The 15,648-nt window shown below is 36.5% G+C and overlaps 1 protein-coding gene across 1 annotated transcript in view; it reads right to left on the bottom strand.

Annotated features, from left to right (window-relative positions):
* The window catches only part of LOC143784149 (aldehyde oxidase-like), a 183,160-nt gene that overhangs the window by 21,642 nt on the left and 145,870 nt on the right, over nt 1-15,648 (bottom strand). The window contains exons 26-29 of the mRNA XM_077272023.1: nt 6,179-6,406; nt 5,667-5,762; nt 5,367-5,495; nt 5,151-5,225 (exon numbers count right to left, since the gene is read on the bottom strand). Coding sequence (XP_077128138.1) covers nt 5,151-5,225; nt 5,367-5,495; nt 5,667-5,762; nt 6,179-6,406 — 528 coding nt within the window. The remainder of the gene's footprint in view (nt 1-5,150; nt 5,226-5,366; nt 5,496-5,666; nt 5,763-6,178; nt 6,407-15,648) is intronic.

The raw sequence follows: 15,648 nt of genomic DNA, 5'->3' as shown, positions 1-15,648 counted from the left end.
AGCTCAAAGGAAGGTCAGGTTTATAGGTCCTCTAATCAGCCAAACTGTTTTCAGCTGTGCTAACATACTTGCACAAGGGTTTTCAAGGGTATTCTAGCCATCCATTAGCCTTGTTACACAGTTAGCAAACAAAAAGTACCATAAGAACACTGGAGTGGTGGATATTGGAAATGTGCCTCTATACACCTATGATATTGCATTACAAACCAGACGTTTGCTGCTAGAATAGTCATTTACCACATTAACAATGTATAGAGTGTATTTCTGAATCATTTAATGTTAGCTTCATTGGAGAAAACTGTGCTTTTCTTTAAAAAATAAGGACATTTCTAAGTGACCCTAAACTTTTTTACACCGTAGTGTGTGTATATATATATATACAGTATATATATATATATATATATATATATATATATATATATATATATATATATATATATATAAATATATATATACAGTACAGACCAAAAGTTTGGACACACCTTCTCATTTAAAGATTTTTCTGTATTTTCTATGAAAATTGTACATTCACACTGAAGGAAACAAAACTATGAATTAACACATGTGGAATTATATACTTAACAAAAAAGTGTGAAACAACTGAAATTATGTCTTATATTTTAGGTTTTTCAAAGTAGCCACCTTTTCCTTTGATGACTGCTTTGCACACTCTTGGCATTCTCTTGATGAGCTTCAAGAGGTAGTCACCGGGAATAGTTTTCAATTCACAGGTGTGCCCTGTCAGGTTTAATAAGTGGGATTGCTTGCCTTATAAATGGTGTTGGGACCATCAGTTGTGTTGTGCAGAAGTCTAGTGGATACACAGCTGATAGTCCTACGGAATAGACTGTTAGAATTTGTATTATGGCAAGAAAAAAACAGCTAAGTAAAGAAAAACGAGTGGCCATCATTACTTTAAAGGGAACCTGTCACCTGAATTTGGCGGGACAGGTTTGCGGTCATATGGGCGGGGTTTTCTTATGTTTGATTCCCCCTTTCTGTACCCGCTGGCTGCATGCTGGCCGCAATATTGGATTGAAGTTCATGCTGTGTCCTCCGTAGTACACGCCTGCGCAAGGCAATCTTGCCTTGCGCAGGCATGTACTACGGAGGACACAGCATGAACTTCAATCCAATATTGTGGCCAGCATGCAGCCAGCGGGTAAGGAAAGGGTGAATCAAACACCCGAAAACCCCGCCCATATGACCGCAAACCTGTCCTGCCAAGTTCAGGTGACAGGTTCCCTTTAAGAAATTAAGGTTAGTCAGTCCGAAAAATTGGGCAAACTTTGAAAATGTCCCCAAGTGCAGTGGCAAAAACCATCAAGCGCTACAAAGAAACTGGCACACATGAGGAAAAGAGGGCACTCACCATCAAAAGTCTTGATTACCAAAGTCCTTTATTGTGGCTTAAAAACATCTTAATAGCAAGGTCTTACAGGAGAACGAAGGTGTCACGAGACGACGGACCGTTTCGCGCTTGTGCGCTTCTACAGGTCTAACGTGAGACTGGAAGGAAGAGAGTAATAAGCAGCTGAGCCGCTGCCTAATCTCCACCCCCACTCCAGTCTAAAGGTAAGACAACCTTAAACTTACTAATCAAAATAAAATTAAAAGAACAAACATTAAAAACAAATATTGCATATTCACTATGACACCTTACCAGCTTAAATACAAGAAACTTATGAACGAAAATATAAGGCTTTATAGAAACATGGACATATCCGTCCTTTCATTTAACCCCATGGGGCCTGTGGCGTTAACTCTCAAGATCCATCTGCCCTCCCTCTGGAGTAACAGTTTATTGTGATCTCCACCTTGCGCAGGAAGTTTTACTCGTTCTAAACCGGCAAACCGCATAACAGCCGCATTGCCGTCATGATGAGCCCGAAAATGATTAATCAAGCGAGGGACTCCCTTACCCGTTTTTATGGAATTAAAGTGTTCCCTAAATCTTACGAACAATGGAAGGAAAGTTTTTCCCACATAATAATAACCACAAGGGCAGAAAACTACATAGACTACATGTGTCGTTCTGCAGGATATAAAGTCTTTTACCGTGTGATACACTGGCCCTATATGAATTGTTTTGTCAACCAAATGATAATCACAAAAATTGCAATGTCTGCACTTGAAATTTCCTCTCGGGGTTCCCGCTGTCAACCAATTACTCCTATCCGAAACCACTCTGTTGCGTACCAAAATATCCCTCAAATTTCTGCCTCTTCGGCACGCAAACAGAGGCCCCCGACTAGTTAACTCTGTAAGCACGGGATCTCTTTCTAAAATGTGCCAGCTTTTACGGATGGCCGATCTAACACAGTTGTCCATGGGACTGAATTTGAAACTAAAGACAAATCTTTTTTGTGCACTATTGTCTTTATCAACATAATTAGTTTCATATGCTTCCGCCCTTGTTTTTGCTTTCTTTAAAACAGACTGAGGGTAGCCTCGTGCTCTGAACCTGTCAAACAGCTCCTGAGATTGTTTTATAAAACCTGTTTTTGTACTATTTAACCTCTTAACCCTTAAAAATTGGCTGTATGGGAGAGAATTTTTTGTGTATTGAGGATGTGCACTATTATAATGTAGGAGAAAATTGGTGGAGGAAGGTTTTCTAAAAACCTCTGTTTGAATGGAACCATCACTAATCCAAAGTTTAACATCTAAGAAAACCAAACTTAACCCTCCAAACACTGATGTGAACCTCATGTTCATGGTATTAACCTGTTCTAGATGGTTTACAAATTTCTGAAATTCCTCTTTTGTCCCATCCCACACAATGAAGGCATCATCCACAAATCTCAAAAATAATTTGATGTTACCTAAAAAGGGATTAGTATCTGCATAAACATAACGATTTTCAAATACTGCCAGAAAGAGGTTTGCTAGGGTACACGCGACAGGCGTACCCATCGCGGTCCCTACCAATTGCCAAAACCAAATAGAATCAAACTGAAAAGCATTGTGTGTTAAAATAAATTTTAGGCCATCACAAATAAAATTGATGGTTTTTATATCAGTTGCAGTGAAAGACAAAATCTCTCGGACTGCCTCTACCCCTAAATCCTGTGGTATGCGGGTGTATAAGCTCTCAATGTCAATGGAAGCCAAAAGGAAATTATCCTGCCACACAAACCCCTTTAAAACTCTCAAAAAATGCTTTGTATCACGTATGTACGAGGGGATATCAGGTAAGAGGGGGTGCAAAAGCCAATCCAAATATCTAGACAAAGGCTCCGTTACCGAGCCTACCCCAGAAACAATGGGGCGGCCTGGAGGAGCTGTTAACGATTTGTGGATCTTCGGTATATGATACCAGTGTGGCTTTTGCGGAAAATTAGGAAATAACTTCTCTGCTTGCTTTGCCGAGATAACCCCACTCTCAACCTGAACTCTCAAAAAAGTACGCAAATCATTTTTAAATTTTTCCGTGGGATCTGTCTTTAACCTATGATATGTATCAGTTTTTTTCCAATTGACTATGAGCCTCCATCATATAGAATTCTTTTTTTAGGAGGACAGTGTTCCCACCCTTATCAGCCATCCGTACCACAGTATCAGACCAACCTTGTATTTCTTTTAACGCTGTCATTTCTACTGTGGTCAGATTAGAGGGAGATTGTCTATAAACTAAAGCCTCAATTTCTTTTAAAACCTGATTCTCAAAAGCATCAATTAGATTGCCTGGTGTTACAGGTGGCATATAGGCAGAAGGGACACCTCCAGTAAAAGCCGTCACGTCGGTGCACCGACTACTGTTCGGTATTACTTCTGGACTGTTAAGACTAAGAAGTAATTTAACATCATTATGAAAAGCCATGTCAGTATTATAATCAACCATGAAGCCCAAAGGACCTACAGTACAGGGGACTTCCCCCGGAGGTTTTGGAACCGCTACATTTGGAACAGAAGCAAAATGTTTAAATAAATAGACACATCTCTACAACAACTGTTAAGAGGAGATAAGAGGAGACTTTGTGCAGCAGGCCTTCATGGTAAAATAGCTGCTAGGAAACCACTGCTAATGACAGGCAACAAGCAGAAGAGACTTGTTTGGGCTAAAGAACACAAGGAATGGACATTAGACCAGTGGAAATCTGTGCTTTGGTCTGATGAGTCCAAATTTGAGATCTTTGGTTCCAACCACCATGTCTTTGTGCGACGCAGAAAAAGTGAACGGATGGACTCTACATGCCTGGTTCCCACCGTGAAGCATGGAGGAGGAGGTGTGATGGTGTGGGGGTGCTTTGCTAGTGACATTGTTGGGGATTTATTCAAAATTGAAGCATACTGAACCAGCATGGCTACCACAGCATCTTGCAGCGGCATGCTATTCCATCCGGTTTGCGTTTAGTTGTTCCATCATTTATTTTTCAACGGGACAATGACCCCAAACACACCTCCAGGCTGTGTAAGGGCTATTTGACCAAGAAGGAGAGTGATGGGGTGCTACGCCAGATGACCTGGCCTCCACAGTCACCAGACCTGAACCCAATCGAGATGGTTTGGGGTGAGCTGAACCGCAGAGTGAAGGCAAAAGGGCCAACAAGTGCTAAGCATCTCTGGGAACTCCTTCAAGATTGTTGGAAGACCATTGCCTGTGACTACCTATTGAAGCTCATCAAGAGAATGCCAAGAGTGTGCAAAGCAGTCATCAAAGCAAAAGGTGGCTACTTTGAAGAACCTAGAATATAAGACATAATTTCAGTTGTTTCACACTTTTTTGTTAAGTATGTAATTCCGCATGTGTTAATTCATAGTTTTGATGTCTTCAATGTGAATGTACAATTTTCATAGTCATGAAAATACAGAAAAATCTTTAAATGAGAAGGTATGTCCAAACTTTTGGTCTGTACTGTATATGACCAATATCATAGTAGATATGTACTATGCCTATAGACCCTGTGTGCTCCTGGTTGTATGACACACCATGTCTCTTCTCCTTATTTTTAAACCATTTATTTATTTTCTCAATAAAATGTGTATTTTTATTGTATGTGTTAGTTAGCTCATTACTTCTGTTTCTGTGTTGTGTTTACTTTTGGTAGGAAGTGCAAATTATTTATGACCATTATTTTGTTTGGTTACACAAGTGATATTAATTAGTATATATTAGAGAATTTTTGTAAGTTAAAATCAATGCTTACCCAGTCCTTCCATGAACCTTTAGGGTTAGCCTCTTTAATGGGTTTCAGACGTTCCATGAGTTTCTGGCATGCGCTCTGTGAAATCAATAGACAGACCACAATGAAACAAAATACAGATTCATACAACCACAAATTATTATACAAGTCCAAAACATTTTTATAATAATCATATAAGTATAATTCAGATGAATATTATAATACTGTATATGGGATCACCTGAACTGCCATGCCATTGACATCAGTCCCTTGAGATCCCCCAGACGTTATTGTGTTAGGAACAGAAGTTGTGCTGGTTTCCACTACATGCACATTCGATACTGGGATCTCAAGTTCACGACTTGCTATCTAAAGAAAAACAAAACACAAGTAAATAAAATGTACAGTAAGCATTTTGACCACAATGGAAATACTTTGCGGCAATAATCTGTACATTGTGACACTTGTATAAATCTCATTTTTTATATTTAAACATTCTTCACATGGATTAAACAAGTCAAAGGTAATTAACTGGTGTACCTGTGTGATCTTTGTGTGGACACCTTGCCCCAACTCTACACCTCCATGACTGACCAAGACCGATCCATCCAAGTAGATATGGACAAGAGCAGCCGCCTTTAACCAAGGACAGTAAGTGTTGCATAAAATAATGATCATTTTGGAAATTATTTTTGGTTAATACATAAAAGTTCACACAAAAAATCTTACCTTTTTTTACTGAACTAAACTTTTTGTTGATGTTTTTAGATTTTTTTTGCTTTTACTAAACATGACAATTTTGGGGGAATGATATAATGAAACACATTGGATGTATGATGGTAATTATTTAGGATATCCATTTTCTTTAAAGACAATAATACCTCGATAATAAGGCATATCATGGGAATACATATAAGAAGAAGCACTGTCACCGCTGAAACTGTTTTTGCTTCAAAGTATGAAACTAAGTCATGGTGGAACAGATTTAGGAGATAATGAAACGCACTGTTCTAATCTAGAACAAAAAACATGCCATGGCTAACTGACATTACCTGCCCAAAAAATTTTGCAGTTGATCCGATGGGATATTTCAAAGGGATTATGGCCAACCCCTTCTTTTTCCAATAATTCTGCTTATTAAAATCATCAATGGCCATCCTTCTGTTGTGGTAAGAAGACTTCTCCATGCAGTCATTCCAACACATAATCAACGTTCTGGCATCTATCTCCTGTTTCAAATGGTTCTGGCTAATTCCTCTGTGCAGGTTTATCTCCCTGACCTGAAAAATATAGTTGATGTACAACAGCATATTACTTTACTACAATATACAGAATCCTTGGTTAATAGTATGAATGACTGGCTATCAGTTGTAATCAGCAGTGGAATTGGTGGCTAGCAATATATTTCACTGTACTCGCCATATGTATTACATGGCAATAATTCAAGTGAATTGTCATTCATGTAACACATGGACAGCTTATGTCCTCCACAGCGGGATGTTCTGATACATAGGAAAAGGATTGGTAACCCTTGGGGAAGCGACAGTTACGCTCGCGAAACGCATGTCGGGGAGAATGGTGGCCCCTGGACTGGACTGACTGGAGACACTATCATCATGGGTAGTGTTGAGCATTCCGATACTGCAAGTATCGGGTATCGGCCGATACTTGCTGTATCGGAATTTCCGATACCGAGATCCGATACTTTTGTGGTATCGGGTATCGGGTATCGCAACAACATTAATGTAATAATGTGTAAAAAAGAGAATTAAAATAAAAAATATCGCTATACTCACCTGTCCGACGCAGCCTGGACTTCAGCGAGGGAACCGGCAGCGTTGTTTGTTTAAATTTCGCGCTTTTACTTGGTTACGTGAAGTCCCGGCTTGTGATTGGTCAGGGCGGCCATGTTGCCGGGACGCGGACCAATCACAGCAAGCCGTGACGAAATTACGTCACGGCTTGCTGTGATTGGTCCGCGTCCCGGCAACATGGCCGCCATTAACCAATCACAAGCCGTGACGTCACGGGAGGCTGGACATGCGCGTATTTTGAAAAGCGCGCGTGTCCAGCCTCCAGTGACGTCCCGGCAACATGGCCGCCATTAACCAATCACAAGCCGTGACGTCACGGGAGGCTGGACATGCGCGTATTTTGAAAAGCGCGCGTGTCCAGCCTCCCGTGACGTCACGGCTTGTGATTGGTTAATGGCGGCCATGTTGCCGGGACGCGGACCAATCACAGCAAGCCGTGACGTAATTTCGTCACGGCTTGCTGTGATTGGTCCGCGTCCCGGCAACATGGCCGCCATTAACCAATCACAAGCCGTGACGTCACGGGAGGCTGGACATGCGCGTATTTTGAAAAGCGCGCGTGTCCAGCCTCCAGTGACGTCCAGGCAACATGGCCGCCATTAACCAATCACAAGCCGTGACGTCACGGGAGGCTGGACATGCGCGTATTTTGAAAAGCGCGCGTGTCCAGCCTCCCGTGACATCACGGCTTGTGATTGGTTAATGGCGGCCATGTTGCCGGGACGCGGACCAATCACAGCAAGCCGTGACGTAATTTCGTCACGGCTTGCTGTGATTGGTCCGCGTCCCGGCAACATGGCCGCCCTGACCAATCACAAGCCGGGACTTCACGTAACCAAGTAAAAGCGCGAATTTTAAACAAACAACGCTGCCGGTTCCCTCGCTGAGGTCCCGGCTGCGTCGGACAGGTGAGTATAGCGATATTTTTTATTTTAATTCTTTATTTTACACATTAATATGGTTCCCAGGGCCTGAAGGAGAGTTTCCTCTCCTTCAGACCCTGGGAACCATCAGGAATACCGTCCGATACTTGAGTCCCATTGACTTGTATTGGTATCGGGTATCGGTATCGGATTGGATCCGATACTTTGCCGGTATCGGCCGATACTTTCCGATACCGATACTTTCAAGTATCGGACGGTATCGCTCAACACTAATCATGGGTAATTAACCCTTTACTAATTTCATGCTCCATATGCTTTTCTGGTGCAGCGCTCCAGTATGATTTATATGTGGCTTTTATAACCTATAGTAGCCATATGTTCTGACTGGGATCACCTTACCTTTTTTGTAAGCACTATATGTGGGCTAAGGTTTTATGCTTATTCCCTTGTTTCTACCATATGGCCATATATACATGTCAGTAGTAGAGCGTCGGGTGGTTTCGTCAAACTCAATTTGACAGGTGGACACGCCCCTATCAGAGTGTATCAAAGTGTGTAACCCCACCCCTCCCCTCCCCTGTCTTCTAACAGCAGCTGTGTGACTGCTCCCCCTCCCTTTTTATATAGTTTAATATTATTATCCCTGTATTTGATACAGTGTTTATTATCCCAGTAGTTGTTTTATATTAGATTAATGTGCTGTATTAGGGTTTACTCTTGTTTGATAAGCCTGTGATAGTAGAAACACAGGCTCATTCTCCCTAGCACAGTGTTTAATATTGTTAATACAGTGTTTATTATCCCAGTAATACACAATGTAAGAGCCCCCGTGATATTGGGCTATGTCTGCAAGCAGCATTTTACACAAGATTCAGGAATCCTGCAAGAATCACATGCCATGTCATTTGTGTCTTAGATTAGTATTAGATGCTCATATGTAGCTGCTTTGAGAATAAGGGCATTGTGTGTTTTAGAATCGTGAGTTTCACATGACAGACATGTCTGCAAATAGCATTTTACAGGGGCATTGTGCGTCTTAGAAGTGTGAGTTTCACATGACATCTCATGGCTGCTGTCAGCAGCTGTGTGCCTGACCCCCTCTCCCTTTTTGAGAATCCAGACAGCTGATCAAAACACAGAAAGCTCAAAGTGTCAGCAAAATGTATTAAATTGGTTACTGATACTCTTCCAACAAATTGATAATAATATCAAAAGTGTACCAACAATATTTATTCTCTTTTATTGACATTTTCACAAACCTATAGTCCCAATAATATTTATTTGACCAGCAGATAATTAATTAAAATCGCATAAAGCGTGTTTTGAGAATCCAGACAGCTGATCAAAACACAGAAAGCTCAAAGTGTCAGCAAAATGTATTAAATTGGTTACTGATACTCTTCCAACAAATTGATAATAATATCAAAAGTGTACCAATAATATTTATTCTCTTTTTATTGACATTTTCACAAACCTATAGTCCCAATAATATTTATTTGACCAGCAGATAATTAATTAAAATCGCATAAAGCGTGTTAAATAGACATTACACCAAAATCATAGTGAATCAAAATGTATTAAATTGATTACTGATACGTTTCCAACAAATTGATAATAATATCAAAAGTGTACCAACAATATTTATTCTCTTTTATTGACATTTTCACAAACCTATAGTCCCAATAATATTTATTTGACCAGCAGATAATTAATTAAAATCGCATAAAGCGTGTTAAATAGACATTACACCAAAATCATAGTGAATCAAAATGTATTAAATTGATTACTGATACGTTTCCAACAAATTGATAATAATATCAAAAGTGTACCAACAATATTTATTCTCTTTTATTGACATTTTCATAAACCTATTGTCCCAATAATATTTATTTGACCAGCAGATAATTAATTAAAATCGCATAAAGCGTGTTAAATAGGCATTACACCAAAATCATAGCGAATCAAAATGTATTAAATTGATTACTGATACGTTTCCAACAAATTGATAATAATATCAAAAGTGTACCAACAATATTTATTCTCTTTTATTGACATTTTCACAAACCTATAGTCCCAATAATATTTATTTGACCAGCAGATAATTAATTAAAATCGCATAAAGCGTGTTAAATAGACATTACACCAAAATCATAGTGAATCAAAATGTATTAAATTGATTACTGATACGTTTCCAACAAATTGATAATATCAAAAGTGTACCAACAATATTTATTCTCTTTTATTGACATTTTCATAAACCTATAGTCTCAATAATATTTATTTGACCAGCAGATAATTAATTAAAATCGCATAAAGCATGTTAAATAGGCATTACACCAAAATCATAGCGAATCAAAATGTATTAAATTGATTACTGTATATACGTTTCCAACAAATTGATAATAATATCAAAAGTGTACCAACAATATTTATTCTCTTTTATTGACATTTTCATAAACCTATAGTCCCAATAATATTTATTTGACCAGCAGATAATTAATTAAAATCGCATAAAGCGTGTTAAATAGACATTACACCAAAATCATAGTGAATCAAAATGTATTAAATTGATTACTGATACGTTTCCAACAAATTGATAATAATATCAAAAGTGTACCAACAATATTTATTCTCTTTTATTGACATTTTCACAAACCTATAGTCCCAATAATATTTATTTGACCAGCAGATAATTAATTAAAATCGCATAAAGCGTGTTAAATAGACATTACACCAAAATCATAGCGAATCAAAATGTATTAAATTGATTACTGATACGTTTCCAACAAATTGATAATAATATCAAAAGTGTACCAACAATATTTATTCTCTTTTATTGACATTTTCACAAACCTATAGTCCCAATAATATTTATTTGACCAGCAGATAATTAATTAAAATCGCATAAAGCATGTTAAATAGACATTACACCAAAATCATAGTGAATCAAAATGTATTAAATTGATTACTGATACGTTTCCAACAAATTGATAATAATATCAAAAGTGTACCAACAATATTTATTCTCTTTTATTGACATTTTCACAAACATATAGTCCCAATAATATTTATTTGACCAGCAGATAATTAATTAAAATCGCATAAAGCGTGTTAAATAGACATTACACCAAAATCATAGCGAATCAAAATGTATTAAATTAATTACTGATACGTTTCCAACAAATTGATAATAATATCAAAAGTGTACCAACAATATTTATTCTCCTTTATTGACATTTTCATAAACCTATAGTCCCAATAATATTTATTTGACCAGCAGATAATTAAAATCGCATATAGTTCAGCGATAATGTCAGGTGTTGGACAGTCATTTATCAGTTTTTCATACGCGTCACAGAAAGATTTTAGTTTGATCTGATTTAAAATCATATAGTTCAGCGATAATATCAGGTGTTGGTCAGTCATTTATCAGCTTTTCATACGTATTACAGAAAGATTTTAGTTTGAGCTGATTTAAAATCATATAGTTCAGCGATAATGTCAGGTGTTGGACAGGCATTTATCAGTTTTTCACACGTACCACAGAAAGATTTAGCATGATCTGTGCGAGTTTGTTGGCATATTAGAAAAAGTACATTTGTATTAATTTTATTAGATTGTGGAAGAATTTTATTGACATTTTCATAAACCTATAGCCCCAATAATATTTATTTGACCAGCAGATAATTAATTAAAATCGCATATAGTTCACTGATAATTGTTACAGTATTTTATTTTCCTGATGCTACTTTTGTTCGTGTATTATCGGCATCTTCTTCAGTTGTGATTCTTACCTTTCTATATAAATATGGGTAAATGAATTGTCCAGTGCCAGCATAATTTTTCAGCGTGTCCAGGGGCTGTGTTTAACTATCCTTTTAGAGTGTCTAGTAGTTTATATTCTTTGTCTGATATATTTCTACACAAAGCTTCAAAACTATTTTGTAATTTATAATGTACCACAGTAGTTTCATATGAAGTTACATCTTAGGATCTGTTCAGACTATTGTAATATCTGTAGCTTAAAATAGAGCCAAATAGCTACTTTCAAATCCGGACATACACCATTGATTTTAATGGGGTCTAAGGGGTTTCTATCAACCATTACCACATAATAGTTATGGAAAGAATAATGCTACAGAATTGGCCGCTCCAGTTATAAAACAAAAACGATGAAAATTATCCTTGATGATAATGTGAAAAAGGCTTATGCAGCGGGTTTATGGATCTCTACAATAAACACCATGTGTAGAAATTTGGTTCTAGAACTTGTTGGATTAGTGAATATAATAACGCTTGACATATTTTATAACATACAGCTAGTGATTCTTGCTTTTAACTTGTATGTAACTGGTTAATGTTACTAATACCCTCTAACATGGGGTCATGGTTCTGCATTTTCTGAAGAGCTGAGCTTCATCTCCATCTTTCTTTAATTCTACATTATTTTATCACATATTAATTTCACAGCTGTCTGTGCTGGCTATTTACACACAGCCTTCTTGAATTCAATGTTTGTAGATTTTTCTGTCATGGAAAAAAAAAAAAAAAAAAAAAACGTGTACAAAGTTAAAACATAAAATAAAGAATAATGACCTAGCTGGTTGTTTGGATGTTATTGTAAAATCATTTATTGTTTCTACTACTTGGCAATTGTTACACTCTGTTATTTTTATTTATTTATTTATTTTTTTTTTTTTTTCCTTGGATTTTGTTAGTCATTACACTTATTTTTGCTTCCAAGATAGGGTTTAGAGTCACCAAGTAACATAAACGTGCAGACTCCTGAATATTACAATTACAAAACATTCAAAGTTTGTTTCTCCACTTTTTGCAGATAATAAATCTTAATTTCTTTATAATTTGACTTTTAGTTATAGTTTGTTTCAGCTCTTTGTCGTTCTATGTATACCGTAAATTTTGCTTCCTTTCAGCGAATAATATAAGACAAATTATTTTTATACAAAGACATCTAACTTATGTATACTTTTAAAGCTTTGTTACATTTCTATCCAGTCTACACCATGCTGTGTAACATAAATACATGTGGTCTTGTAGTATGGTTTTTGGTTTCTCTGAACTGCCGCAAACAAAACATATAAGGTAGTACAGCACAAGATGTGAGCGTACCCGCAGCTCACTGAGCATTACCGCTGCACTCATGGCCACTTCTCTTTGCAGCTTCTGAATGTACACTATTCTCACCCATGGAGAGTTTTCCTTTAAAAATATGAATATTATTGAATATAATGTTTTACATATGTTACAGTATTTTATTTTCCATGCAAAAATCCATCTGTATGTTGTGTGTGTATGTTTGTTATGTGTGTTGCATGTGTTGTGTGTGTTCTGTATGTTATGTGTGTTGTGTGTGACTGCATCCATCCCCAGTTCTGCAATTCTCCTCTCTCTTTACAGAACCATAAACTTATAATGGCAGTATGTTTGTTGTGTGTGTTGCATGTGTTGTGTGTGTTCTGTATGTTGTGTGTGTATGTTTGTTGTGTGTGTTGTGTGTGTTCTGTATGTTGTGTGTGTGTATGTTTGTTGTGTGTGTTGTATGTGTTGTGTGTGTTCTGCATGTTATGTGTGTTGTGTGTGACTGCATCCATCCCCGTTCTGCAATTCTCCTCTCTCTTTACAGAACCATAAACTTATAATGGCAAAATGTTGATGCCTCCATCATCACAAAGATGGATTTTTGCATGGAAAATAAAATACTGTAACATATGTAAAACATTATATTCAATAATATTCATATTTTTAAAGGAAAACTCTCCATGGGTGAGAATAGTGTACATTCAGAAGCTGCAAAGAGAAGTGGCCATGAGTGCAGCGGTAATGCTCAGCGAGCTGCGGGTACGCTCACATCTTGTGCCGTACTACCTTATATCTTTTGTTTGCGGCAGTTCAGAGAAACCAAAAACCATACTACAAGACCACATGTATTTATGTTACACAGCATGGTGTAGACTGGATAGAAATGTAACAAAGCTTTAAAAGTATACATAAGTTAGATGTCTTTGTATAAAAATAATTTGTCTTATATTATTCGCTGAAAGGAAGCAAAATTTACGGTATACATAGAACGACAAAGAGCTGAAACAAACTATAACTAAAAGTCAAATGATAAAGAAATTAAGATTTATTATCTGCAAAAAGTGGAGAAACAAACTTTGAATGTTTTGTAATTGTAATATTCAGGAGTCTGCACGTTTATGTTACTTGGTGACTCAAAACCCTATCTTGGAAGCAAAAATAATTGTAATGACTAACAAAATCCAAGGAAAAAAATAAATAAATAAATAAATAAATAAATAAAAATAACAGAGTGTAACAATTGCCAAGTAGTAGAAACAATAAATGATTTTACAATAACATCCAAACAACCAGCTAGGTCATTATTCTTTATTTTAATTATGTTTTAACTTTGTACACGTTTTTTTTTTTTTTTTTTTCCATGACAGAAAAATCTACAAACATTGAATTCAAGAAGGCTGTGTGTAAATAGCCAGCACAGACAGCTGTGAAATTAATATGTGATAAAATAATGTAGAATTAAAGAAAGATGGAGATGAAGCTCAGCTCTTCAGAAAATGCAGAACCATGACCCCATGTTAGAGGGTATTAGTAACATTAACCAGTTACATACAAGTTAAAAGCAAGAATCACTAGCTGTATGTTATAAAATATGTCAAGCGTTATTATATTCACTAATCCAACAAGTTCTAGAACCAAATTTCTACACATGGTGTTTATTGTAGAGATCCATAAACCCGCTGCATAAGCCTTTTTCACATTATCATCAAGGATAATTTTCATCATTTTTGTTTTATAACTGGAGCGGCCAATTCTGTAGCATTATTCTTTCCATAACTATTATGTGGTAATGGTTGATAGAAACCCCTTAGACCCCATTAAAATCAATGGTGTATGTCCGGATTTGAAAGTAGCTATTTGGCTCTATTTTAAGCTACAGATATTACAATAGTCTGAACAGATCCTAAGATGTAACTTCATATGAAACTACTGTGGTACATTATAAATTACAAAATAGTTTTGAAGCTTTGTGTAGAAATATATCAGACAAAGAATATAAACTACTAGACACTCTAAAAGGATAGTTAAACACAGCCCCTGGACACGCTGAAAAATTATGCTGGCACTGGACAATTCATTTACCTATATTTATATAGAAAGGTAAGAATCACAACTGAAGAAGACGCCGATAATACACGAACAAAAGTAGCATCAGGAAAATAAAATACTGTAACAATTATCAGTGAACTATATGCGATTTTAATTAATTATCTGCTGGTCAAATAAATATTATTGGGGCTATAGGTTTATGAAAATGTCAATAAAATTCTTCCACAATCTAATAAAATTAATACAAATGTACTTTTTCTAATATGCCAACAAACTCGCACAGATCATGCTAAATCTTTCTGTGGTACGTGTGAAAAACTGATAAATGCCTCTCCAACACCTGACATTATCGCTGAACTATATGATTTTAAATCAGATCAAACTAAAATCTTTCTGTGACGCCTATGAAAAACTGATAAATGACTGTCCAACACCTGACATTATCGCTGAACTATATGCGATTTTAATTATCTGCTGGTCAAATAAATATTATTGGGACTATAGGTTTGTGAAAATGTCAATAAAAGGGAATAAATATTGTTGGTACACTTTTGATATTATTATCAATTTGTTGGAAACGTATCAGTAATCAATTTAATACATTTTGATTCGCTATAATTTTGGTGTAATGTCTATTTAACACGCTTTATGCGATTTTAATTAATTATCTGCTGG

The sequence above is a fragment of the Ranitomeya variabilis genome, chromosome 7 (genome assembly GCF_051348905.1).
Source record: "Ranitomeya variabilis isolate aRanVar5 chromosome 7, aRanVar5.hap1, whole genome shotgun sequence".
NCBI classification, from domain to species: domain Eukaryota; kingdom Metazoa; phylum Chordata; class Amphibia; order Anura; family Dendrobatidae; genus Ranitomeya; species Ranitomeya variabilis.
The sequence above is the reverse complement of the archived record's forward strand: the minus strand, read 5'-3'. Positions and strand labels throughout refer to the sequence as shown.